At 46.7% G+C, this 27,349-nt stretch overlaps 1 protein-coding gene across 1 annotated transcript in view; it reads right to left on the bottom strand.

The window, feature by feature from the left end:
• LOC147724972 (E3 ubiquitin-protein ligase TRIM39-like) overlaps positions 1–27,349 on the bottom strand; it is a 345,331-nt gene that overhangs the window by 231,400 nt on the left and 86,582 nt on the right. Inside the window, exon 2 of the mRNA XM_086966462.1 lies at positions 15,391–15,486. Coding sequence (XP_086822588.1) covers positions 15,391–15,486 — 96 coding nt within the window. The remainder of the gene's footprint in view (positions 1–15,390; positions 15,487–27,349) is intronic.

Genomic DNA, 27,349 nt, shown 5'->3' with positions numbered 1-27,349 from the left:
GATAGTATCGTTTTAATTTTGCAAGGTGTTTAGTTATACTACAGTCAGATAGTATCGTCCTCATGTGAGAGCCATGTTTATGCTCAACATATGTTGAGGTGCTCTGTAATTTCTATTCAGATTTCTAGTGTGTTAGTTATTCGATGGAGTGAGCCATTTTTTATGCTCAACGTTGTTTGAGGTGCTCAAGTGTTTTATTTAAATCCGTTGTGGATTGCATGTTTGACATGTGCATGGGATGTGTACATGTGTATTTTTGAAAGGGGCCACATTTTGTGCTCATTTATTGAGGTGCTCCATTTTTCATTGTATTTTTATGTGTTTACGGCTTGCATCTTAGGATGAGCCATGTTCATGAGATTGCATAATTTTGAAGAGTTCTAGTTTTTTTTGCTGAACCACAATGTGCTCTAACTTTGTTAGCGGTGTTCAGGTATTCGGAATTTGTGAGAGTGAAAGTTGCTATATACTAGGATGTGTACCGCTTTAGCGCTCTATTATATTAGAGGAGTTTCATTTATTTTCAATGTTAAGAGCCGCAGGTTGCTCATTTGTAGAATAGCAAGTGTTTGCTATCTTTGATGTTTAAAGAGCCGCTGGTTGCTCTTTTGTAGAATTTCTTGTGTTCGCTATCTTTTATCTAGTTATTGAACCACTTGTAAGTGCTTTAAGTTTAGAGGTGTTCATATTGTTGTGTGTTTTATGAGCTGTGTTTTTGCTCTGTGATATGGATTCTGTACCATGAGGGTTACAGTATTTTCTATTGTACTTTCACTTTTTAAAGTTCTATCTCTTTCTTTTACTTTACCATAATTCTTCCAGTGTATATGCTATATGTTCTATTATTAATGTTTATTCTCTTTTGTTTTCTTATCTTATTTTATTTTGTCAAGGGGGAGATGTGTTACATCCTGCTTTCATTTCTTCTTTGTCCTTCCTTTGTGTTTCTCATTTCTATCTCTGCATGTCTCTATGATGTCATCTGTGTTCCAATTGTATTTGCTTGAAAGCTGGAACAGTTACATCTGGAGGCTGAGCTGAAGTCCATCTGCTCCTGGTGGGGTCTTTTCTATCATTATACAATCTTATTCTATTTATCTACCTGACCTGATTTTATTCTACAATAAACCTAAATTGTTACGTATACTGGATTTATGGACATCAATTCATTAACCCCACCAGTGTCCTGTGTGATCTGGACAGCCTGTTTCCCTAGGGTGTTAGAATGTTTGCTGCGTGATTTGGCTTAAATCTGAAGGAATCACACCCTCGTCGCCAAAATTGTAATGAATTGATGTCCATAAATCCAGTATATGTAACAATTTAGGTTTATTGTAGAATAAAATCAGGTCAGGTAGATAAATAGAATAAGATTGTATAATGATAGAAAAGACCCCACCAGGAGCAGATGGACTTCAGCTCAGCCTCCAGATGTAACTGTTCCAGCTTTCAAGCAAATACAATTGGAACACAGATGACATCATAGAGACATGCAGAGATAGAAATGAGAAACACAAAGGAAGGACAAAGAAGAAATGAAAGCAGGATGTAACAATCAAGAAGATGCTGAAGCAGTATAGAGTGGGAAATAGTATCAAATGCTGCTGAAAGATCCAATGGAAACAGGACAGCAATGATACCCATATTCAGCGTCATCTTAATGGTCTCAAAAACTTCTAACAAGACAGACTCGGTAGAGTGTTTCTGTCTCAAGCCGGATTAGCAAGCATGAAGTGCTTTGGAGCTCTCACGGTAGGTGGCCAGTTGACCGTTCACAATTTTCTCCAAAATGTTGCCCAATGATGGAAGCAACAAGATAGGCCTAACATTGGCTAAAGCTGAAGGATCCACCAAGGGCTTTTTTAAACAGTAGGTAAACCACTGCCACATTCTAGAATCTAGGTACTTTCTTCGTAGAAAGGGAGGTATTTAATATCTGATGGATAACTGTGTTCCCCGTGTCAGTGGCCTTATACAAAAAGGCCAGCGGGCAAGAATCTCAAGGAGAGCCAGACTTACACAAGAGAATGGCTTGTTTTGATTGTAATAACAAAATTGCATGACAAGTAGATAAAGTGGATTGATGCTGTTGGGGGTATGATGTCTGTCCATGTTGCTGGCTTGGTTTGGGGCAAGTGGCTTGGGAGCCATGTTGCAATATTAATATGTGGCTGATGTAGTCATGGCTCACTCCCGAATTTTTGGCTGACTTGGCTCATATTTCTTAGCTCCAAGGCCGGATCGAAAGCCCAGTATTCTACCATGAGGAGCATACTTGTGGTACACAAAGGATTGTAGATGTGAGCACTCGTTCTTAGCTTCAGCCATTAAAGCTAAGAACGCTTCCTTGATTAAAGCCTCCAGGAAACTCCAGGAGTTCTGCAAAGAGGGCATGGGATGAATCCCGATGGCAGCAACTCAAGGAAGCAAGCACAGAGAAGAACACCAAGTTATTTTGGTACCTAGTTACCTGGGGTAGTAGCTCAGAGGCCCAATCACCCCCAACTACATAACCGGTCAGGAATGGCATAACCATTTCCAGAAGCTCAACACAACCTCTTGGGACACGTCTGCAGCAGAGGTGGGTGATTTTTGCAACCATCCCTCTGATGATGATTTTTTTTACCTTGGGTGAAATAGAGGCCACAATAAGTCGAATAGTACAGTCCAAAGCTGGAGGGACCACTATTTTTTACTTTTGTCAAATGCAATAGCTAGTGGTGCCCCAGTCCCCGAGTCTTGGAAGGGTGCAGAGGTGGTCTCAATTAATAAAAAAAGGAGCCAGAGAGGAACCCTCAAACTACAGGCCTATCAGCCTGATCGACGCCCTCCAAAAAGTCTCCTGCAGAGCCACGCTGCAGGAGATCCAGACATGGGCAGATGAAAACGCAATTTTATCTCACTTTTGAGCTTGTTTTAGGGTGAAGACAGGGACCATCAACCAGGTATTCCGGCTTCTACTCCTTTATTGGAAAGTGGTTGTGATAGGCAAGGGCAGTCTTTATTTATTTCGCCTTTATTGACTTGAAGACTATCTTTGATTTAGTCCCCAGGTGTAAGCTTTGCCCGGCCCTCACAGATTTGGGTATCCCATTACCGATTTCATTACAAGACCGGAGGCTACCATTATGCATATAACTTTTAATGCAGACCCAAACATACGCATATGTCACAAAGCAATAGTGCCATATAGAACATTCTTAACAAAACAATTGCAGTAAGCACTAGGCAATCAGCCTCTTTTAAATGCGTCTCCAAGCAGATAAGTCCTGTTTTCTTTATCCTCCTTGATTTGATATGATTAGTGTTCTTCTTTGATAATTTGCTAACCATTGCCTTTATTTATTATTATTAGCCCATCTACTTTGTGGCCTATGTTTTTATCTTTGATTTTCATATCTCTAATATAGATTAACATGCCTTTTACTGAATCTTTTCCTCATGCCTCTTTTTGAACGTTTTGTTCCCTTCCCCTTGTCTGTTTCGAGTGTCCGACCTCTAATTTATGGAGGTTGGCTCCCTCTTACTGCCCGTGTTAGTCCGATTTTCTATCTATGTTAATCGCGCATTTCTCTTCGTGCCGAGTATCTCTTTTGGCTTACCTTGTCTGGGCTTATTTGTTGTTTGAAGTGCTTTCCGCTTAGACGCGCCTCCCTTCGTCCTGTGTCTCTTTTGGGCTTCTGCCCTCTTTACCGTCCGCGTCTCGAGGGGCCTGCCCTGACTCGAGGAGAGACTCAAGAAAGGCCATTAGCAAGGCTCACGCTGCGTGGCGTTGCTTCTTAGCTCCTTTCCTCGACCTCCCAGATCACAATGAGCGTTTCTAGGCAACCGGCTGATCGCGCTCGAGGAGACAGGCAGTTTCCCGACGCGATCAGCTGTTTTTGACTACATTTACCGTTTTCAGAGCGTTTTGCCATATTTTGAGCTTACTTACTTACTTTCACGCTATATTTCCCGTTATTTAGTATATATCTTCTAGATTTAGGCTTTATACCCACCCCCTTCGGTCTCTCTCTTAAAAAAATAAAAAAGGGGTTTTACATTAACTTAATTGGTTCTATATTCTTATTTATTCAAACAAAAACCAAAAAAAAGGGGAGAATTCCTTAATATTCATTCATTTAATCTAATAGCTTTTATTTCTTATCCTCATTATGTCTGACATGGATTCAGACCAGGATGATATTTCTCTTCCCAACATTGAGAGTGAGGCATTTAAATCTCTGATCCATAAAGTGATGAGATCTTGTATGTTTTCTACACTTTCTAAAGTCATGGCATCTAAGAGATCCTTTTCACCAGAAGAGGATGATGAATTTCAGTATGAGTTTGGTAATGACGATGACCTCACTGAAGTAAGGGGTAAGAGAAGTAGAAAAACTAAATATATTGATCATACCCCTAAGAGCACTACTTCAAGTCCAGGTACCTTGAATTTTGATGGAGGTCATCTTGCCTCGGGCAATCCGGGTGTCCCTAGTGGCACAACATATAAAGGTGTCCTCAGCGGCACAACTTGTAAAGGTGTCCCCCGCGGCACAACCTATCCAAGTGCTCAGAACAATGATTTCATCCACGATGATGATTTTGATAATGATGGCCATGATGATAATGCCTCAGAATTTCCTGACGAATGCATCTTCGACCTGGATGAGGATAACCATGATTTTGAATCCTTTGATGATAATCTGCCCTCCTCTTCTAAGGATACTATCCTAGACCCTCTGGGTGAGGAGATGTTTTACCCCCTTAACATCAGACATCCTAGAAGCTCTAATTGGGTTCCTCACGACCACGTTAGTAAATTTATTACCAAGTGGATCAGGAATCCTCTGGAGAGAGACACCCGTAATCTTTTGCGAGCAGAATGCTCAAGACCTTCTATCGAGGGTAAAGTCTGCCAAACACCTAATGTGGATCACAAGCTGGTAAAATATCTTTTTAAGCTCGGTAGGGACCCCAGGAAGGGTATGGAGAGATCCCTTAAAATTTGTCAAGACCGACTTCTCGATATTTTAGGTCCCCTCGCTAAAATTATTGATGCCGCTGAAGATAGTCATATCAATGGCTCCACCTTGAACACTGATCTTATCCATGGTTGGAGTCAAAGGGCACTGGTTCTTTTAGGAAACGCAAATGCCAGTCTCAACTCTAAAAGAAGAAGAGTCGTTTTTACTAAGATTAGCCCAAAATCAAGCGATTTAGCCGATAAAGAACCCTCACTTAATCCTAAAGGCCTACTTTTTGGCAAAGACCTAATCAAAACATTAGGTAAATATGTGTCCACCTTTACAGCCCTGGATAAAGCCCATCAGAACATGAAAAAGGTCTTCAACATCAATAACAATAACCTTTTTGGCAGGGCCGGAAGAAGGGGCCAATCTTTCGGGCGATTTAATCGTAGGCCCTACGGTAGATCTAGAGGTTAAAATGCAAGAGGTGGCTACCAGTCCTCCTACCAACCCCAATTTTACCCTCCAAGAGGAAGAGGCTTCCGTTCAAGAGGTTCGAGAATGAGAGGAGGATCTAACGACGCCAATCCACAAAGTAAGTACTTTGATTCCTTCTTCCCCTCCCACGAAAGTGGGAGGCAGACTAAGATTCTATCTCCAGAACTGGAAACTAATTACTCAGGATCCTTGGGTTCTGAACATTGTTACTGGTTTTACAATAGATTTCATAGATACTCAGATTCAGGTTTCTTTCCCAAGAGAAATGTCCCTCTCTCCGGATCAAGAGAAGATTATAGAAGAGGAGATCTCTTCGATGCTCCAGAAGGGCGCAATCGTAGAAGTCTCTATGGAATTTCTGAGCTTTGTAAGCACTCTTTTCCTTGTGGAAAAAAAGGACAAAGGTTGGAGACCCGTCATAAATCTCAGGGAACTCAACAAATACCTTGTTTACAGACATTTCAAGATGGAAGGTATCCATCTTCTGAGAGATCTCTTGTTAGAAGGAGACAGGTTGGTCAAACTAGATCTCAAAGATGCCTATTTTACCATCCCTATGGCCAAGGAAGATCAACCCTTTCTACAATTTATTTGGAAGAACCGGCTTTATCAATTCCAAGCTCTCCCTTTCGGCCTGTCATCAGCCCCTTGGTGTTTCACTAAAATAATGAGAGCAGTCACCTCATCTCTAAGAGAGAAGGGTATTCGTATGATTAGATATCTAGACGATATCCTTATCATGTCTCAAGATCATACTCAAATTCTTCAAGATCTCAAGACTGTAATGGATCTTTTAGAAAACCTAGGGTTTATTTTAAACAAAGAAAAGTCAATACTGTCTCCCTCAAAGTCCAAGGAATTCCTAGGTTTCACTGTAGACACCACCAATTGCCTTCTCCTTCTTCCTCCGAAGAAGATTTCCAAAATCAGAAAGGAGATAAGACATGTCCTCAAACATCAAAATCTTTCGTTAAGGGAACTAGCCAGACTCCTGGGTCTTCTCTCATCCTCCATACAAGCTATCTTTCCTGGCCCTCTAAATTATCGAGCCCTTCAAAGGATAAAAGGAAAAGCTTTGAGATCGGGTCTCTGGTACGGAGACTGTGTTTCCCTGAACCAAGAATCCATTTCAGAACTAACCTGGTGGTTAGAGAATTTGGATGCTTGGAACGGCAGAGCAATTTTTGGTTCAACACCAGATTTTATTTTGGAATCAGATGCGAGCCTTCATGGCTGGGGTGCCTGTCTCCTAGATCAAAACACTGGTGGAGTTTGGTCTCAAGAGGAGTCTTCACACCATATAAACTACCTAGAACTGACTGCAGGCCTTTATGCTCTAATGAGCTTCAAACACTCTCTTCAAGGCATCATTTATTCTTAAAATGGACAACATGTCCGCCCTTGCCTACATAAACCGCCTGGGAGGAACAAAGTCGGAAGACTTGTCAAACTTAGCAAAAAAACTTTGGATCTTCTGCCTGGAACACAAGATCTCTCTAAGAGCAGAATACCTTCCAGGGGAATCGAACCTTTCTGCGGATTGGAATTCGAGATTCCTTTTGGATCATTCCGATTGGAAACTCAACACCTTAGTGTTCAGATCCCTAAACAACTTCTGGGGTCCCTTCCAAATAGATCTTTTTGCAAGCAGGTTGACTTTTCAACTGGAACATTATTACAGCTTGATGCCCGACCCGGGTGCTCTTGCGGTCAACGCTTTTCTCCAATCATGGGTAGGAGTCAACGCTTATGCTTTCCCTCCCTTTGCCATGATCCAGAGGGTCCTTTAGAAAGTGAGACATCAACACGCCTCCATTGTCCTGGTAACTCCCTTTTGGGCTTCCCAAGCCTGGTTCCCAACTACCCTAGAGATGTCTTACGATCTTCCTTTCCTGATTCCTTCTCCCAACAACCTTCTCACCGACAAATACGGTCGAATTCACCCTCTTGTCCAAACAGGGAATTTGAACCTTCTTGCCTGGAGAGTGTCAGGAGATCCAATGATCTCGCAAGGCTTTCGTCAACAGCTTCAACTCTCCTCGGAGAATCTTGGGCCCCTGGAACACATTACCGGTATAACAACATTTGGAAAGTTTGGTTACATTGGTGCTTGGAAAGGGACTTGGATCCCGTGGAAGCACCTATTGTTGATATAGTCAATTTTCTCGGAGAACAATTTGACAGGGGTCTAAGTTATAGGTCTATCAATTGTTATAGATCGACTATCTCTGCTGGTCATTCATTGGTCAATGGTAAGACGGTAGGTAAAAATCCTATTATTTGTAGAATCCTTAAAAGTATCAGACTTAGAAGACCTCCAAAACCTAGATATCAATCTTTGTGGGATGTTAAATTAATTCTTGACCTTTTCTGAAGTTGGCCAGATAACTGTCTTTTGAACAGAAAGAACCTTTCCATCAAATTAGCTACTCTTCTTTGCTTAATTTCCTGTCGTAGAGTTTCTGATGTTAGAGCTCTAGATATTTCCTATAGGTCTTATGATATGTTTAGTGTCAAATTTGAACTCCACAGAAGGACCAAGACTATGTCTGATTCTATTTTCTATCCACGTTTTGATATTTGTAAAAAAAACTCTGTGTGTGGATTGTATGAAACAGTATGATTTGAGAATGCATGCTCTTCGTCCATGTGGTGTTGCTCAATTACTTATATCCTTCGTTAAACCTCATAAGGGTATTTCCTCTGCCTCTATTGCAAGATGGGTCAAAATTGTTATGAACATTGCTGGTGTTGATCTAAGTATCTTCAAACAGCACTCTATCAGGGGTGCTATGGGCAGTAAGTCCTTTTGGTCAGGAGGTAAGTTGGATGATATTCTTAAAGCTGCTGATTGGTCGAATTCTAGAACTTTTGCTCATCATTATTGCAAACCAATCACTCATATGTCTGATGTTGTCTTACATGGCTACCAACATGCATAATGGTAGCCTCCGGTCTTGTAATGAAATTGCGATTCTCCTATTAACATGACTAGAGAATCTGAATTTCATTAAAGACACAGAGGCTAACATTATCCCTCCCACCCTTCCCTTGGGTGGTTGATTTTTGTTTACTGTTTAATTCTTGTGATATGTTTATTTGAATACTTAACTTGCTTTTATATTCTTATGTTCCTTGTCAGGATTGATCTTTGTTTATATTTCTGGATTTATTTACACCTTTTTTTTTCAGATAACCTCTCATGAGCTCATGTTCCTGATTCCTTCTTGGAGATTTTGTTCATCCTTCATCTTTCTCGATTTTGTGAAGTTTCGTTGACCCTTCGTTGAAGTTTTTATTGGGACATTTCCTTTCTCCTTTACTCCTCATTTAAAAGAGGCTGATTGCCTAGTGCTTACTGGAATTGTTTTGTTAAGAATGTTCTATATGGAACTATTGCTTTGTGACATATGCGACTGCTTGGGTCTGCATTAAAAGTTATATGCATAATGTCAGCCTCCGTGTCTTTAATTAAAACCAGATTCTATAGTCATGTTAATAGGAGAATCGCAATTCTTAACCTGGTAGTTCAGTTGCATGAAGGGAATTATGCACAGATTAGATGGGGGCGCAGGGGCAACTGACGGATCACATCCCAGTCAGCAGGGGAATTCGGCAAGGCTGTGTCCTGGCCCCCACTCTATTCTCTCTGTACATGAATGGAGTGGTTAGCTTCCTGCAAGAAGAGCCGGCAGATGCATCAACGTTGGGAGGTGATAGGTACGGACCCCTCTGTATGCAGATCACACCCTGCTGGTGTCGAAGACCCTAGCAGGGCTGCAGCGGCTACTCAACAGATTCCATCTTTTTTGTGATACCAGGACTCTCCCCCAACTCTTGCGAGACCCAATAGATAAAGCACCGATAAAAGATATGATTACTGAATACTTCATACTCAACTCCCTCCCTGACACCTCTCCCCTCACCCTCAGTCACAGGTTCAAAGCTACCATACAGAGAGGGATGACCTCAATCTCTATAGCCAGGGCTTGGGAGGCACGCCTGTTTGAAGCGAAACTTATGGTGGACATCTTCTCCCTAGAATGCTCTGACAAACCGTATCCCACGCTGCAGGTCAAACAGCAGCTGGCCATTCTGCAGGAACAAATACATGCGCATAGAATCAACAAAGCAGATCACTTCCTCCTAGCACGCAAGCAAAAGTACTTTGAGAGGAACAAGAAGGTGTGTTCCCTTTTCACATGAAGGCTGCGCCAAAAACATGCCAAATCCCACATCGCTAAACTCAAAATGGAGGACTCTACCTGGGCCACCAGGGAGTCAGAAAAGCAGGAGGCCTTTCAAGCTTTCTACCAGCGCCTACGCGCCTCAGGGGGAGAAGACCAAACTGCAATAGCCACCTATCTTCAGAGATGACCCTTGCAACCTCCTGACCCTTCATTAGCTCGTGAGCTGGAGGAACCCTTCTCCCTAGCTGAGCTCCTTAAAAACCTTAAAGAGATCCTCAAGGGAAAATCTCCAGGCCTGGATGGTCTTACCCTGTCCTACTAGGTGAGTTTACTGCCGCAACTCCAAGACTAACTGATCAAGCTTTACAACTCATTTTCACATGTCAGGGGCCTCACACCTACCATGTCTAATGCAGAAATCACGCTTGTTCCCAAACCCGGTAAAAACCTGACACTCTGTTCATCTTACAGCCCAAAAGCCTTACTGAGCACAGACACTAAACTCTACACCAAAATGCTGGCCAACTGTTTAGAAACACCACTACCTGGTTTAATAGATCTCTATAAGGTTGGCTTTATACAATATAGACAGGGGTCGGACAATATCTGACGCCTTGCCCATTTGGTCGAAAAAGCACACCGACACGCCATACATGCCCTTCTCCTCTTCCTCGATGCCAAGAAGGCAACATCAAGCGAAGGGGATGGGATGTGATACAGGCCGTTAATGGGTAGGGTGCGTCGACGTTTCGACTCGGCTTGTGCATAGAGGGTGACTTAAACCTCCGCTGCAAGTCTTGAACTTGGCAGAAGGGATTCTGTGAGGCGTGCGACGCCCGGTTTTTCTTTCAAGGTTTTGACAGATTATTCAATTGTCTGATGACAATGTCAGAACTAATTTACGGTTTTAAAAACCGGTGAAGTCTTCACAAGGTAGACCTCACGAGTTGATTTCAGCTCACTACTATTGGAAAACCCTGGCAACGCCATTAAGTACTCAACCTCCAGTGTTGTACCTGAGATGCCTGTGTGACACTAGGATTAGGTTGCCCCCCCGCCCTCCTTCGTTCTGAAGAAGACTCGCAGCGGAGGTTTAAGTCACCCTCTATGCACAGGCCGAGTCGAAACATCGACACACCCCACCCACTATTGGCCTGTATAACATCCCATCCCCTTCGCTTGATGTTGCATTTATGCATTTACAAAAAGTACATAAAATTTTTTATAAATGATTTGTTTGGGACAAGCTTTTCTGTACTGGTCGCTTTACCAGTCCATTGCCAAAGCCGTAAAAATGTATAAACTCTGAATATTTGTGACTATTCAATTTTCCCTACCCATCACGAGCATATCCATTCTTCTCTCTACCTTTGATCAACCTTTGTACCTTTCGTTTGTCAAATTAATTTTGATCTGTTTCAAGTATATGAAATTAAATATACTGAACTCAAACAATTCTTTGGCGATTTTGTGTTTTACATTGACTGTACGTTTGGAACAATGCTATCTTAGACAGCAGGGTATGTTGTTGCATTTATTTTTGGTATCTTTTACCAGTGTTTGACTTATTTAAGCTTCACACACATGATAAATTATAATTTTTTCGTCTCTAAAGCAGTCACGGACCACTTGTTTCATTACTGCATTGTACCCAGGTCTTGTGATGTTTATTGGGTTACCCCATTAATTTGTAATGGCAGAAATACCATCGGCAGATTGGATTATACACAGGTTTACTTCTCTGCTGATATCAACTTTTCACTTTAAATTCTGCTCACAACACCATCAAGTGGGCAGATACGAATCACTAGGACAGGTCGTTGTACATGAGTCATGGCTCTTGCCTTTCACATACCAATGTAGGAATGGTGAAACTGAGGTTTCTCTTAGTAGCACAAACGGTGAGAACACTTTGGGCCATTCTTTTGATTGCAAGGAGGATTCACTTCACTTTGCATGAAGTTTTCTTGTTATCTGAAGGGTTCCCCAGCTGCTGTAATTCATCCAGTATTCAGATTGCCTTCGAATAGAAGTTATTTGATGTTGAATGATCAATGTTGTTGCAGGATGAAGCTGGGGGTTGCGTATATGGTCACGGTTTCTGCTGTTAGGACCTATTCTACGCAAGTGCTATTTCCACCTGCCCGCACAGCTAGGGATGCGACAATTTGGCTTTCAATACAAATTTTGAATGTGAACTTAGATGCTACACTGGAACATATTCCAGAGAGGGTCCATAAGTAGTCCTTGATAATCCCCAAGAACTCCACTGGGAGACCTTTGGGACCTGGGGTCCATCCCAGGTGGAGCTGAGGCAGAGCCAATCCCAGCTTCTTGCAGGTGATGTCCTTGTCCAGCATGTTTCAGTCTAAGTCAGACAGGGGCTGAATGGACAAGTCCTCTAAGAAACCACAAAGTGATTAACATTCCACCCCTGGAGGTTGCGAGCACAGTAACAGTAACAAAGGTGGCAAGGCACTGTGTCATGGCCAAATCCCCGGCATGCCTAACTCCCCTCCAGTCTGTTACGTATGCAATATGTGTGCGAGGCACTGTGTTAGTGCAGAGTTTTAGCAGTTTTATCCCCCCACTGATAAATGCGACTCTGGGTAGTGAGCCAGGTCATTCTAGCCTCCTCTAGAAGCAATTACCGCAATGCCTCTTGTTGATGTAAGGAGTCTGCAAGGAAGAGGTTTGATCTTCAAGTTTCAACGTCTTCTTCTGAGAAACAGCCGCTACTCCGCACCAACTTCCCGTGCCATTTCGGGGAACTTGTGCACCACATTTTTAAAATTTTGAATACTGCAGGGATAACGCAATTTTTAAAAACAATTGGTGGCAGGTTGGTTAGTAACTTCCAAACGGTCTTCTGAGTTTTTCCATCTTTCATACACTCTGTGCTTGGAAGCATTTTTGGAGGTTTAATGCTTGTCCTGTTCTTGGTTGTCGGGACTCTGATTTTAATCTATGTGCTCCGCAATAGATGTTCCATCACTTGGCCAAATGGTGATGGCACTACCAAATGTGCTATTTTGTTTGGCACACCCTTGCTTCAAGAAAATGGCAACTGGTTCTTGTTCTTTCAGCCTTTTTTGGTTACACTTGCAGCCCGTATTCTCCTGTCAGCTGTGCACTTTCGAGTGTGCCCTGGAAATATCATTGGGTATGCAACCAGTCCATTCTACGGACATAGAAATGCTGGTGAGTCCCTCAAGATTCATCTGTACAGCACAATTGCTGTTGCTTCTAAATGCATTTTATGAGCCTTCCTGGGATGCTTCAGCTCCTGGGGATTTGGATCCTGGCTCATCCTCTGCGGCTGCACTACTGCCGATCCTACCTTCAGCGACTGCTGAGGAAGACGGATTTGAACATATTTGCTCCCTGAAGCTGGTTAGAGGGGTGCCAACGGGACAATCGTCTGCAGTAGCTGGGTATAGAAATATTTTGTCAACTCCTCAGAACATGTAAACAATCTGGCAGTTTCGAGCTGTGGAGTTTTTTAATTTGCCCATGTTTTTACACACAAAATTGCTTTTTAAAACAAACTTTGCCTTTTATTCTATCTTTTTCTATTTTAAATGGTTTGGCTTTCGCTATGCTTTAATTATTAAAGAGCACAATGCTTTTTAGGTGTTAGGTTTTAATACTTTAAACTTATATTTATAAGCATAGTTTTTAGGAATCTTTTTAATCACATTATGCCCACTGGTGCCATGCGGTCACATTAGGCCTGGGTGAGAACACCACCATTTTACATGTTCAAGTTTGCTTACATTTACATTTCTTTGTAGTCATTTTGTCAAGAGCAGTGAACATTCTGTATCAGGGCTAAGTTCACTGTGCAAAATGTTATTTTTTATTGTACGCGTGTGACAGCTCGGTGGTCATAGCATCAATAGTGGCAGCCTGACTGGAGCTTCAGCATGGTAATATGGGTGAAGTTTAGTATATAAAGATTATCACTCCTTTGTTTAGAAAGTGGAGCATTTTTCTGACACAGTCGAGGTCGCCATGTGTCGGAATTCCAGCCCAGCAGATTCTTGTTTACCTCCTGAGAGGAATGGTGCCCAGCTCTCCACCAAGACGGGCTTCCTGATTACACTTATCCACAGGCAACAGGGAAGTTAGCTCACCTTAGAGGAATTCTGGCAGATTCACCCACCCTAGGTCCACTAGGAAAGTGAGCACAGGGTAGGATACAAAATAAACCAGTACTTGTATGCAAACATGCAATCTATGTACAGTACACTGGTTGAACTGTTTATATTCTTCACCATTCCCGTAATGCTGTTTACACTATTTTGTTTGCTTCTATTGATCATTGCATCGCACGTATTTTACGCAAGAATCATTTTGCTTCAATAAATATTTAAATGCCAATCTGAGTATTTCTTGTGTCTCTCTTTGAACATGCATGAGTTACCAAACAAAAAGGTTCTTGATCTGTTTCCATGATTTCCTTGGGGTTTCAGGGTTGTAATTTTCTGAGGTTGCACATTCCACCTATTACCTTGTTGGGTATGGGGTACTGATGGTGCGCTGTGAGCTATCCTGTACAAAGGCCAGCATATCCCGATGGAGTGTACAGACTCAGTCTCAAACAGTTTTGACTTCATGTTGTCCAACAAATGCACAGTTTCACTGAGAAAGTATAAACCATACAACAAGGTGGTCCAATAGTTCTTCAAGACTGATCAAGAACAGGAAATAATCAGTTTAAATAGATCTGAGCTGTCCAATAGTTCCTCAAGACCCATCACTAACTTTCATTTTTCCTGACTAGCTCGGGTCTGAGACAAACATCTCTTTCCCAATGAGCTGAACACCACATCCCACAGAAAACACCAAAACTGACCTGCACCATCACAAGACTTCAGGTCATAAACTTGACCCACAATGGTGAACCAGCACAAATCTCAACAACAATAAAGCTTCATTCACCTAACAACAACACACTAAAATGTTGAACTCATTTGATTTGCTGTTCTAACTTTACTGATAGTATATTCTAGGGCTAGCCCTATTTTGATACTTAAGGCACCCGAACATTGTAGCTGACTTCTGGGATCAAAGTTTGAGCTTCTTGACATTTCTGGTTCAGACTTTTAACTGCTGAGCAACAGTAAAAAGGCACATAGAAACATGCATGGACATTTTCATACACAACTGCACATATGCATGTACAAACTCACAGACAAACGCACTCACACAAAGGCATGCATGCATGCACATACTAACACATTCTTCCACACCGGAGAATACACAAACCTTCAAATATATAGGTGCACACAAACACACATGCATGTGCATGCTGACAGGGAGGTGACTGAAAACAGACAGACACATGCAGTCCCAGAGATGACTGGAGCCGTGCACACACAAACACACCAACAGACACATGCACATAAATGCACACATACAGACACACATGACCACACTCAGTGCCAGTTGGCCAAGATCTGTACATACATACTCCGAAATACACCATGGAAGCTTGTGATTGCTGCCTAAAGGCTGGAAGAGTAAATCATTCTTTTGTGACTTTCATGAAGCCCCGCGGAAATATATGAGTCTGTGGACGCACAGGGCAGTGACTCTGCAGCCAGTATGTCTGGTGGAGGCAAAACCCAGTTAGGAGGGTGAACCATTATCTTCTTTGAATCTCTAACTTTGGCCGGCACATGCAGGGACCTGAACATACACAATGAAAGGTGTACAAATACAAGGGACTCAGGGCTGCCACTCACCCTCATGGTGTTATATTGTTCCTCTTCCCTGAGCTTAGACTCCAGAATGTATTTAGTCTCATTCCTCAGACGTCGCAGCCAGTCCTGGAGCTTCACCTGTAAAGAGGAAAGCACAAAAGTGACAACTGTTGATCTGTAAAGTGAAGCTGTTCATAGAAAAATAATCTCTACATCAACATCCAGACAGATGCAGATTGTACAGACCAACCCCACATATTCACATTTAAAAATGCCAGTCACATATATCTTGATTACACATTTTAAACACAGATGTCCAGATTACAAGTATCAGCCACACATCTGAAATATAAGTATCTGGAACACATGTACAGATTGTAAGTACCAGGCCGTATGTTTCCAGATCATGTGTACTAGGCCACATATGTACATATTTTAAGTTTCTGCCACACATGTACTGATTGTAAGTACCAGGCCACATGTTTCCATGTCACATGTATCAGCCACCCATATCCAGATAGTGATTTTGTGGGCACTCAAAACTACATTAAAATACCAGAACAATCATATTGATTCCTGAATATGCCAACAGCATTATTATTGCAGTCTTTTTTGTGTGTGCAGTACCTCAAAACTTTTTTGATCCCAATATCATTTAAAAGACATCACAGTTTTTCTCAATAGAGCTGTCTCATCAACTACTAAATCTTATAGAGGGGCACAGGCAGCCTTGGTACAGGCATCACTCATTAAAGGGGCCTGTCTTAGGCAGGCTGCAGTGCCTACAGGGTCTGTGATGGGCAGGCTGCAGAAATTACAGGGTCTGGGACAGCCAGGCTGCAGGCCTTATAGTATCTAGGTAGGCTGCAGTCCCTACAGGGTCTATAGTAGGCAGGCATCAGTCTTTAAAAGGCTTTGTGATCGGCAGGCTGCAGTCCTTAGAGAGTCTGTGAGAGGCAGGCTGCAGTCCTTACAGGGCCTCTGACCCTGCAAGCAGGCAGGTCGCCCCAAGCTGCTGCATGGCTCTGCCTGCATTGTTTTTGCCTAACCTTGTATTTTTCCCCTGTGCCTAACTTGCTTTCGTGCCCAGACTTGTTTTTATTCCTCTGTGCCTATACTTGCTTTCTTGCCAGACTTGTTTTTATTCCTCTGTGCCTGTACTTGCTTTCTTGCCAGACTTGTTTTTATTCCTCTGTGCCTGTACTTGCTTTCTTGCCCAGACTTGTTTTTGTTCCTCTGTGCCTGTACTTGCTTTCTTGCCCAGACTTGTTTTTATTCCTCTGTGCCTGTACTTGCTTTCTTGCCCAGACTTGTTTTTGTTCCTCTGTGCCTGTACTTGCTTTCTTGCCCAGACTTGTTTTGATTCCTCTGTACCTGTACTTGCTTTCTAGCCCAGACTTGTTTTTATTCCTCTGTGCCTCTACTTGTTTTCTTGTCAAAACTTTTTTTTCCTTCCTGTGCCCAGTTCTCCAGGGGCCCCCGCCCGTTTTTACCACCACTGCGTTCCTGCAACCCCGCTCCCCTGCAATCCCATTCATCGCCCCGCTCCCAGCTGCTCCTCCCTCCCATATCCCCTCATATGGAGGCCACGCAGCAGCCGCGCGTAGAGGGCGCGCTGCTGGCTCACCGAAGGCGCACCTAAGGCAAACCTGTCTGCGCCCGTCCGCGCCTCAAGACCGGACGATAACACACCTGCTTCCTGGCTGCCCCGAAGCGCACCCAAAGAGCTTTCACCTGCCGGAACTGCAGCTTCACAAGCATCCGCCCCACCATGCTGCTGACCAGGAAAGACCCAACCACCTCAGATGCATCCTTCTCAACACCCATTCCGCCCGCAAACACGCTGTAGAACTCTGGGACCTACCCGACCTACCCGACGGAGACCTGGCTGAACCCCGCCTCAGCACCTGACATAGCCATAGCCGTCCCGGAAGGCTACAAGATCACCCGCAGGGCGCACACCAATGGAGCAGGAGGAGGAATCACCATCGTCCACAGGAGCACTCTCAGAGTCTCGACCAAAACCGACGACACCCTCAGCACTGTCGAACACCTGCACTTCCAGATCTATACCGACCCCAACACCTCCCTCCGAGGAACCCTCATCTACAGACCCCCGGACCCTGATCACAGTTTAGCTACTCCATCGCCGACTTCAACAGCACACACGCCGTTGCCTCCACGGAATACATCCTCCTCGGGGACCTGAACTTCCACCTCGAGAACAACAACAACACCAACTCCACCACCCTGATCGACAACCTAGCCAACCTTGGATTTAGACAACTCGTCACTACACCCAACCACTCCACCGGTCACACGCTTGACCCCATCTTCTCCGCAATCCCCCACGTCTCCTTCAACTCCACTGGACCGACCATCACAGCATCAACTTCACCTTCAAGAAACACACAACGCACCACCGCACCCAACAGATGCCTCGCCGCTGCTGGAGCAAAGTCACCGAAGACCAGTTAACCACAACCCTCACCCAGAGCCCACCCGCCGACCCCAACGACCCTGACACCGCCGCCCGCAACCTCAGACAGTGGATCAACGACTGCGCCAATACCCTCACCCCAATCAAGAAACCCTTCAACAGTCACACCAACAAGAAAGCCAGCTGTTTCACTGAAGACCTCCGGGCCTCCTAGCAAACCTGCAGAAAGCTGGAGAAGATCTGGCTCCGTGAACGAACACCGGACAGCCATGCAGCCCTTAAGAATGCCACCCGCAGACAACATCACCTCATCAGATCCGCCAAAAAGGCCTCCTTCAAAGACCATCTAGACAACAACGCGCACAACAGCAAAGAGTTATTCAAAATCGTGAAGGAACTCTCCAACACCAACGACCTCCCACCCTTGCAAGACCTGTGTGGCTTGCTGGTGACCCTCTTCCACCACAAGATTGCAGACATCCATGACAGCTTCAAAGCCTCGACCGCCCGAGAACCACTGAGACCTCTGCCCGCACGACCCCCATCCGCACCAACTGCCTGCTCTCCTGGACCAACATCAACGACGACGACACCATCAAGATCATGAACACCATCCACTCCGGAGCTCCGTCAGACTCATGCCCACAACACATCTTCAACAAAGCCAGCACAGCCATCGCACCCCATCTCAGGAAAGTCATCAACACCTCCTTCGAGACAGCAACCTTCCCGGAGAGCTGGAAGCACGCCGAGATCAACGCCTTACTCAAGAAACCCAAGTCGGACCCCAAGGACCCCAAGAACTTCCAGCCTATCTCCCTGCTCCCGTTACCGGCATAGGTCATCGAGAAGACCATCAATTAACAACTGACCCGCTACCTCGGGGAGAACAACACCTGGACTCTTCCCAGTCCGGGTTCCGCAGCAACCACAGCACCGAGACTGCCCTCATCGCTGCCACCAATTACATCAAGTCCCTGCTGGACAATGGAGAAACGGCGGCCCTCATCCTCCTGGACTTGTCAGCCGCCTTCAACACGGTCTGCCACCACACACTATGAACATGCCTCCACAATGCCAGGATCCAAGAGAAAACCGTGTACTGGACCACCTCCTTCCTCTCTGGCAGAACACAGAGCGTCCGCCTTCCCCCTTCCGCTCTTAAGCCACCAAGATCATCTGCGGCATACCCCAGGGCTCATCCCTCAGCCCAACTCTGTTTAACATTTACATGGCACCGCTCGCCCACGTCGCCCGTCGGCACGACCTCAACATCATCTCCTACGCCGATGACACCCAGCTGATCTTCTACCTCACCAAGGACTCCCACACCGCCAAAACCAACCTTCACGAAGGAATGAAGGCTATCGCTGAATGGATGAGGAACAGCCGACTGAAGCTGGAATCTCACATGACGGAGGTCCTCATCCTCAGATCCACCCCCTCGGCCTGGGATGACTCCTGGTGACCGACCGCACTGGGAATCGCCCCAACACCCACTGACCACGAACGCAACCTCGGGGTCATCCTCGACTCCACCCTCTTCATGACTGAACAGGTCAACGCCGTCTCCTCCTCCTGCTGCAACACCCTCCGCATGCTCCGCAGGATCTACAAATGGATCCCAACTGAAATGAGAAGAACGGTCACCCAGGCCCTCGTCAGCAACAGGTTGGAGTACGGAAACGCCCTCTACGCAGGAGCCTCGGCCAAACTCCTGAGACGGCTCTAACACATCCAGAAAGCCTCTGCACGCCTGATCCTCAACATCTCTTGCCGCAGCCACATCACACCCCACCTGAGAGACCTGCACTGGCTCCTGGTCAATAAGAGGATAACCTTCAAGCTCCTCACCCATGTACACAAGGCACTCCACAACACCGGACCAACGTACCTCAACAGACGACTCAGCTTCTACACCCCCACCCGCCAGCTCCACTCCGCCGACCTTGCCCTCACCACACTCCTCCGCTTCCGAAGAGCAACCTTCGGCGGCCGATCGTTCTCCCACCTCGCCGCCAAGACCTGGACACTCTCCCCATCCACCTACGGCAAACCCAAGACCTGCTGACCTTCAGAAAACTCCTCAAGACCTGGCTTTTCGAGCAGTAGTAGCATTCCCCACCCCAGCGCCTCGAGACTCTCACGGGGAGTAGTGCAATTTACAAATGATATGATTGATTGATTGATTGATTGATTAATTGACAGGCAGGCGGTGGTCTTGACAGATTCTGTGATAGTCAGGCTGCACTCTATATAGTATCTTTGATAGGCAGACTGCAGTGCCTACAGGGTCTGTGATAGGCAGGGTGCAGTCCTTACATGGTCTGTGATAGGGCAGGCTGCAGTCCTTACAAGGTCTGTGTTAGGCAGGATTCAGTCATTACATGGTCTGTGATAGGCAGGCTGCAGTCATTACATGGTCTGTGGTAGGTCAGGCTGCAGTCCTTACAAGGTCTGTGATAGGCAGGCTGCAGTCAGTTGTTACTGGGTCTGTGATAGACAGGCTGCTGTCCTTACAAGGTCCGCGATAGGCAGGCTGCAGTTGTAACTGGGTCCGTGATAGGCAGGCTGCAGTCCTTACAGGGTCTGTGACAGCCAGTCTGCAGTCTTGATAGGGTCTGGGATAAGCAGGCTGCAGCCCTTACAGGGTGTGTGAGAGACAGGCTGCAGTCCTTACAGGGTCTGTGGTAGGCAGGCAACAGACCTTACAAGATCTGTGAGAGTGAGCAGGCACCAGTTTCATACAGGGTCTATATCAGGGAAGAGGCAGTCATAACCAGCGAGAAAAGACAGCAGCCTCTTACTGACAGGCAGCAAGCACTAGTGAACCAGCACCACCCCTGCCCCCTCAGTGTGGGAGCAACCACCAGCTTCATACAGGGTCAATGACAGGGAGGCGGTGACATCTTAAGGATTTGGGGGACCCTGGGCAATATGTACTTTAGGGCCCTCTGTTTGGAAGAACTTTGAATGTATTACCCCTCTTCACAATGTCAAACAATAGTGAATTATATGTTAAACATTCCGAAACCCTTATAAATTATATGTTAAACCTTGATAAACAATAATGAATTATATGTTAAATCTTCAGAAATGGGCACACACAAAAACAGGCAAAAGTTCAAGCTGTCTGGTGTCCACCAACTGAAAAATATAAAATAAAAGCTTGAACAAACACTGCTAAATATTTTTTTGAGTTTGGATCAAGATTTTCTTCTTGCAAAAACAATATTTTTCATGGAAACCAGTAACTAACCACCCTGTTTCTCCCATTGTAGGAAAATGTTTAGTGACATTGTAGCTTTAGATACCAAATATATAAGATCACAACTATCTCACCCTTCGCTACTGGCGTTCTTTCTGCAGCAGTGAAAATCAAAGTGCTGCTCCAAGGATTTCACCCATTACTTTGGTTAAAATGTAATATCTGTCTCCTACTTTCTATTCCCTGCCTTGTTCTGGTTCAGGGAGGGCCTGGCCTGGCAATTCGGGCTTGACTGTTCTCATAAGGGTCAAGACTGATCTGCATATGATGAGGTGGCATGGTGGGCAACAAAAACAATGGATTGGGATGCTGTCCCGAGCGATTGGGAGTGATTGAGATGAATACAAGCATTCCATCCATCACCTTGTTGTTTTTTCAATCAGTTCCCCATGAAGAACAAATCTATACATGTTATACATACAACTAGTCTTCATATGCTTCATGCACCTGAATAAAATCTGCACATATACATGTGATTTTTAGGGGGCAGGCGGTAAACTCTGTTCTGCAAGTGCAGATTTGCCACTCCGCACTCTGATTGGGAGCGCGGATGTGGAAATGAGCCTTTTTAGGGGTCCACTGGTGCAGGGGTTTACCCTTATCTGTTCACTGGTCCTTAAACCAACAAAATAGAGATTGGCACTGAAGCTGTAATATCAAATAACAAGTTTATTAATCACTCATGAGTGGGACTACATCAATACAACACCCTCAAGCACGGGAGAAAGTAGTACATGAAATACAGAAACCAAGGGCCTTTTATACCCTTTTTACTGCTGAGAAAGCATGGAGACTCAACGAGGAGGTACTGACATATACAGGAATAGTTATTGAGTGACATGGGCAGGCAGAAATCACTTGGTCAGCAAAGTGGGAGGGGAGACAGAACTGCTTCATCAGTTGAAAAAGCCTGACAGTTACATTCTAAAGCAGGTGCATTCTAGCAGCTACAGGCCTTTCTGATCATGTGCAGTGCTCTGGCTCAGTACTGAAGAAGTTAACTACTGTTGATGACTCAAGCAGAATAGAAAGGCAAGCAACAGTGAAGACGGCATTGTCACATGGCTATCACAAGGCTAACGTAAATGGATGCCACAAACAAAATGGCTTCAGCTTATGCTAAGGGTAATTTCTGCAATTTCCACACGGAGTTCAGCAAAAACTCCACCACCCATATTGGAAAGGAGAATACTGGTGCCTCAGTGGCCACCGGCAGCATTATAAACAGTGACAGAGACACAGAATCAAACCGGCACAAAAATTGCAAAATTAAGGTGAACTGGGAGAATATCATGGAGTCAGGGTTAGTCTGGCACACAAACCACTGAGAAAAAAGGTCCAACCTCACCACTCTATTGGTGAAGAGGAAAAACCAATGAGTGGCAGGAAATGCATAGCAGAAAGGCCATAGAAGTTCAGCAAGAAGGTGTTGCAGTTCCCTGCCCGAGCTCCGTCATGGTGCCCTGGTGCACTCTTCCAGCTCCTCTGCTGTTCGCGATGCCCCTCAGCAGAGACTCGGCTCTTGGGCTATGGAGATGGACACCAGCGCCCTGGAAGAGAGGCGATGTCTTTCAATTGCGGTGAGCAGGTTTTTTCTTTACTGGCTTTACCTTCACTACTGGTGGTGGCCCCCGGAATCCGTGATTGGAGAAAAAAGTAAAACCACGAGGTGTGGTGCTGTTGTGGTGCGTCTGGCCACTGTGGCCAGTGCACTGCAAACCGCGTAGCACTATCCTAATTGTCTATGACGTTGAAGCTCTGTCGGGTCAGAACTCATCTATGATGTATGAATAATCACGCGATCTGGACATTGCTCAGTGCTATATTTGCTTTTACAAGAAGCCTCAGGGGCCACAGTGTATTCATGCAATTCACCGTAGACTGTACTTATGCAGGTTTTGAGTATGCTGTTAACAGTACTGCGTGTGCAAGAAGAACACCCAGGGTGTGCATAGGGTGGCGGCTCCCTCTGATTGCTATTGTTTTTTCTGCCCATATTGTATTTCCTGATTCTCCCAGCGCCCCCTTTTCTCTTGTACCCCACCGCTCTATTTTCCCGTCCCCGCTTCCCGCTGCTCCTCCCCTGCGGCCCGCCCTTTTTCCTTCTGTGAACCGTTTCCGCCGCCCATTCGCTGCCCTGCTCCCACCTCCCAGCTGCTCCTCCCTCCCACTTGGCCTTATTTGGAGGGTGCTGCGCGGCAGTGAGTGCGACCCTCGACCCTGCTCGCAGGCCAGGTCGCTACCCATGCCGCACGGCTCCTCCTGAGCACTCGTGACTCCCCTGAGCTGCCTTCCACTGCTGTGAGTTCGCCGCTGGTGTACACTCCCTGCGTTTGCTTTTCTTTTTTCTGTTTGCTGCCTCCGATTGCTATTTTTTTTCTACCCATATTGTATTTCCTGATTCTCCCAGCGCCCCCTTTTCTCCTGTACTCCACCACTCTATTTTCCCGTCCCCGCTTCCCGCCGCTGCTCTCCTGCGGCCCGCCCCGTCTCCTTCTGTGGCCCGATCCCGCCGCCCATTCGCCACCCTGCTCCCGCCTCCCAGCTGCTCCTCCCTCTCACTTCGCCTTATATGGAGGACGCCGCGCGGAAGCGCAGCAGACGCACGCCGCTGGCGGGCCAGAGGCGTGCCAGAGGAAGCCCGTCTGCGCCCGTCCGCGTCTGGACCGCGCCCAACGCCAGAACCCCTGGACCCCGAAGCCGCCACCAGACCACACTACGACTCCGGCACCCTCCACGCACTCAACCCCGGACGAGATCACTCCTGCTACCGGGCCACCCCGAAGCGCACCCAATGACCCTTCACCTGCCGGAACTGCAGCTTCACCAGCATCCGGCCCCCCAAACCATCAACCAGAGAACCCAACCACCTCCGATGCATCCTCCTCAACACCCGCTCCGCTCGCAATCACGCCATCGAACTCTGGGACCTCCTAGACTCAACCACCCGTGACTTCGCCTTCCTGACGGAGACCTGGCTGAACACCACCTCGGCCATTGACATCGCCATAGCCATCCCAGAAGGCTACAAGATCTCCTGCAGAGACCGCACCAACGGAGTGGGAGGGGGATTCGCCATCGTCCACAAGGACACCCTCAGAGTCTCAACCAACACCGACGACACCCTTACCACCGCCGAGCACATAAACTTCCAGATCCACACCAATCCCAACACCACCCTCAGAGGAACACTCGTCTACAGATCACCCGGACCCCGACCACAGTTCAGCGACTCCATCGCCGACCTCATCAGCACCCACGCCCTCGCCTCCATGGACTACATCCTCCTCGGGGACCTGAACTTCCACCTCGAGAACAACAACGACGCCAACTCCACCGCCCTGATCGACAACCTCATCAACCTCGGACTCAAACAGCTCGTGACAATACTCACCCACACTGGACCCCATCTTCTCCTCAAGTCCCTACGTCTCCTTCAACCACACCACCGAACCCCACTGGACAGACCACAGATGCGTCCACTTCACCTTCAGGAAACCCACCACACACCACTGCACCCAACAGATGCCATGCCGCTGCTGGGGCAAGGTCACCGAGGACCAACTGACCAAAACCCTCGCCCTGGGACTACCCGCCAACCCCACCGACCCCGACACCGCCACCATCAACCTCAAACAGTGGATCAACGACTGCGCCGACACCCATGCCCCACTCAAGTCTTCCGCCGCCAATCACACCAACAGGAAAGCTGCATGGTTCCCCGAAGACCTCCGGACCTCCAAGCGCACCTGCCGGAAGCTGGAGAAGAGCTGGCTCCACGACCGAACACCAGACAGCTACACAGCCCACTAGAGCGCCACCCGCTGACACCACCAACTCATCAGGACCGCCAAGAGGACCACCTTCAAGGACCGCTTAGACAGCAACGCACACAACAGCAAAGAACTCTTCAACATCGTGAAAGAACTCTCCAACCCCAGCTCCAACACCAACGACATTCCACCATCACAAGACCTGTGCAACTCACTGGCTAACTTCTTTCACCGCAAGATCATCGAAATCCACAACAGCTTCAACACCGCCACCCCCACATCCACCGCCGAGACCACCTCCCCTGCGACCACCATCTGCACCAGTCGCCTGACCGCCTGGTCCAACGTCAGTGACGAAGACACCATCAAGACCATGAACTCCATCCACTCAGGATCAGCATCTGACCCATACCCTCACCACGTTTTCAACAAAGCCAGCACAGCCATCGAACCCCATCCTTAGAAAACAATCAACATCTCCTTCGAGACAGCTACCAGAACCTTCCCAGAGAACTGGAAGCACGCCGAGATCAACGCCCTACTGAATAAACCCAAGGTGGACCCCAACGACCTCAAGAACTTCCGGCCCATCTCCCTGCTCCCTTTCCCGGCAAAAGTCACGGTGAAGATCGTCAACAGACAGCTGACCCGCTACCTCAAAGACAACAACATCCTGGACCCATCCCAGTCCGGCTATCGCAGCAACCACAGCACCAAGATCGCCCTCATCACTGCCACCAACGACATCAGGATCTTTATGGACAAAGGAGAAACAGCCGCACTCATCCTTCTGGACCTATCGGCAGCCTTCGACACGGTCTGCCACCACACCCTAACAGCACGCCTCCATGACGCCGGAATCCAAGAGAAGGCCCTGGACTGGACCACATCCTTCCTCTCCGGCAGAACTCAGAGGGTTCGCCTCCCACCCTTCCGCTCCAAGACCACCAAGATCATCTGCGGCATTCCACAGGGATCATCCCTCAGCCCGACATTGTTCAATATCTACATGGCACCAGCCGCCCATGTCGCAGGACAACATAGCCTCTCATCATCTCCTATGCAGACGACACCCAGCTGATCATATCCCTCACCAAAGACCCCCACACCGCCAAAACCAACCTCCACAGAGGAATGAAGGCCCTCGCCGAATGGATGAAAGACAGCAGGCTGAAGCTGAATTCTGACAAGACGGAGTTCCTCATCCGACTCCTGGTGGCAAACTTTGCTAGGGACAGCCCCAGAACCCACCGACCACGCACGCAACCTGGGGGTCATCCTCGGCTCCGCCCTCTCCATGACTAAGCGGGTCAACGCCGTCTCCGCCTCCTGCTTCAATACCCTCTGAATGCTCTGCAGGATCTTCAAATGAATCCCCTCCGACACAAGAAAAAACGTCACCCAGGCCCTCATCACCAGCAGACTGGACTACGGGAACGCCCTCTACGCAGGAACGACAACCAAACTCCTGAGACGGCTGCAACGCATCCAGAACGCCTCGGCATGACTGACCCTCGATGTCCCCCGACGCAGCCACATCACACCCCACCTGAAAGGCCTGCATTGGCTCCTCGTCAACAACAGGATCACCTTCAAACTCCTCATCCACGCACACAAAGCCCTACACAACGCTGGACCAGCATACCTCAACGACCGACTCAGCTTCTACACCCCCACCCGCAGCCTCCGGTCTGCCAACCTCGCCCTCGCCACAGTTCCAAGCATTTATTTATTTATTTATTTTATGCGATTTTTAAAGCGCGCAAATACCCTTACGGGTGTCTCGGCGCTGACTGGTGCATCTGGAAAACCACCGCCGGCGGCAGATCCTTCTCCTACCTCGCCGCCAAGACCTGGAACACTCTCCCTACCGGTCTACGACAGACCCAGAACCTGCTGGACTTCAGAAGACTTCTCAAGACCTGGCTTTTCGATCAGTAGCAGACCCCACCCTCTCCCCCTCCCCCCCAGCGCCTTGAGACCCTCACGGGTATGTAGCGCGCTTTACAAATGGAATTGATTGATTGATAGAGATCCCGCCGGCTGGTGGAAGTCCGTAGAATTGTACAGAGTTTTTCAGTAACTCCGTGGAATTCTGCAGAGTGCTATTCCACGAGCTCCGCCCAGGCCTAGTGATTACTTGCTGACTTGAACCTTGTTTTTACCCTCTGGTTGTTTTCGATCCAGCAAGCAAATGATCCTTAATGCCTTGTTCTTTTTTGCTGTAAATGAATGCACATGCCACTAGAGCAAAGAATTCAAGAGCATCGATCTGCTTCACGTGGTGCATTTTACACCTATCCCCTCAAACCCACCATCGTGTTTAATCTCTCATACCCCTGTTTCTTGTCTTCACTTCTTCCTCCACTCGTCCTTGCTTTAGAAAAGTGCTTAATTTGTAAAAAAAAAAAAAAGTGCTGGGCCCTCGTCAGGAGGCCACTGCAGACTGCACTACACATTGCCACTGTACTTACACAACTACTAACCATTACACTGTTACAAGTGTGACAATCCAGACTG

Source organism: Lissotriton vulgaris, chromosome 4_1 (assembly GCF_964263255.1).
Source record: "Lissotriton vulgaris chromosome 4_1, aLisVul1.2, whole genome shotgun sequence".
NCBI lineage: Eukaryota > Metazoa > Chordata > Amphibia > Caudata > Salamandridae > Lissotriton > Lissotriton vulgaris.
Note: the sequence above shows the minus strand (reverse complement) of the source record. Positions and strands in the feature narration are given on the sequence as shown.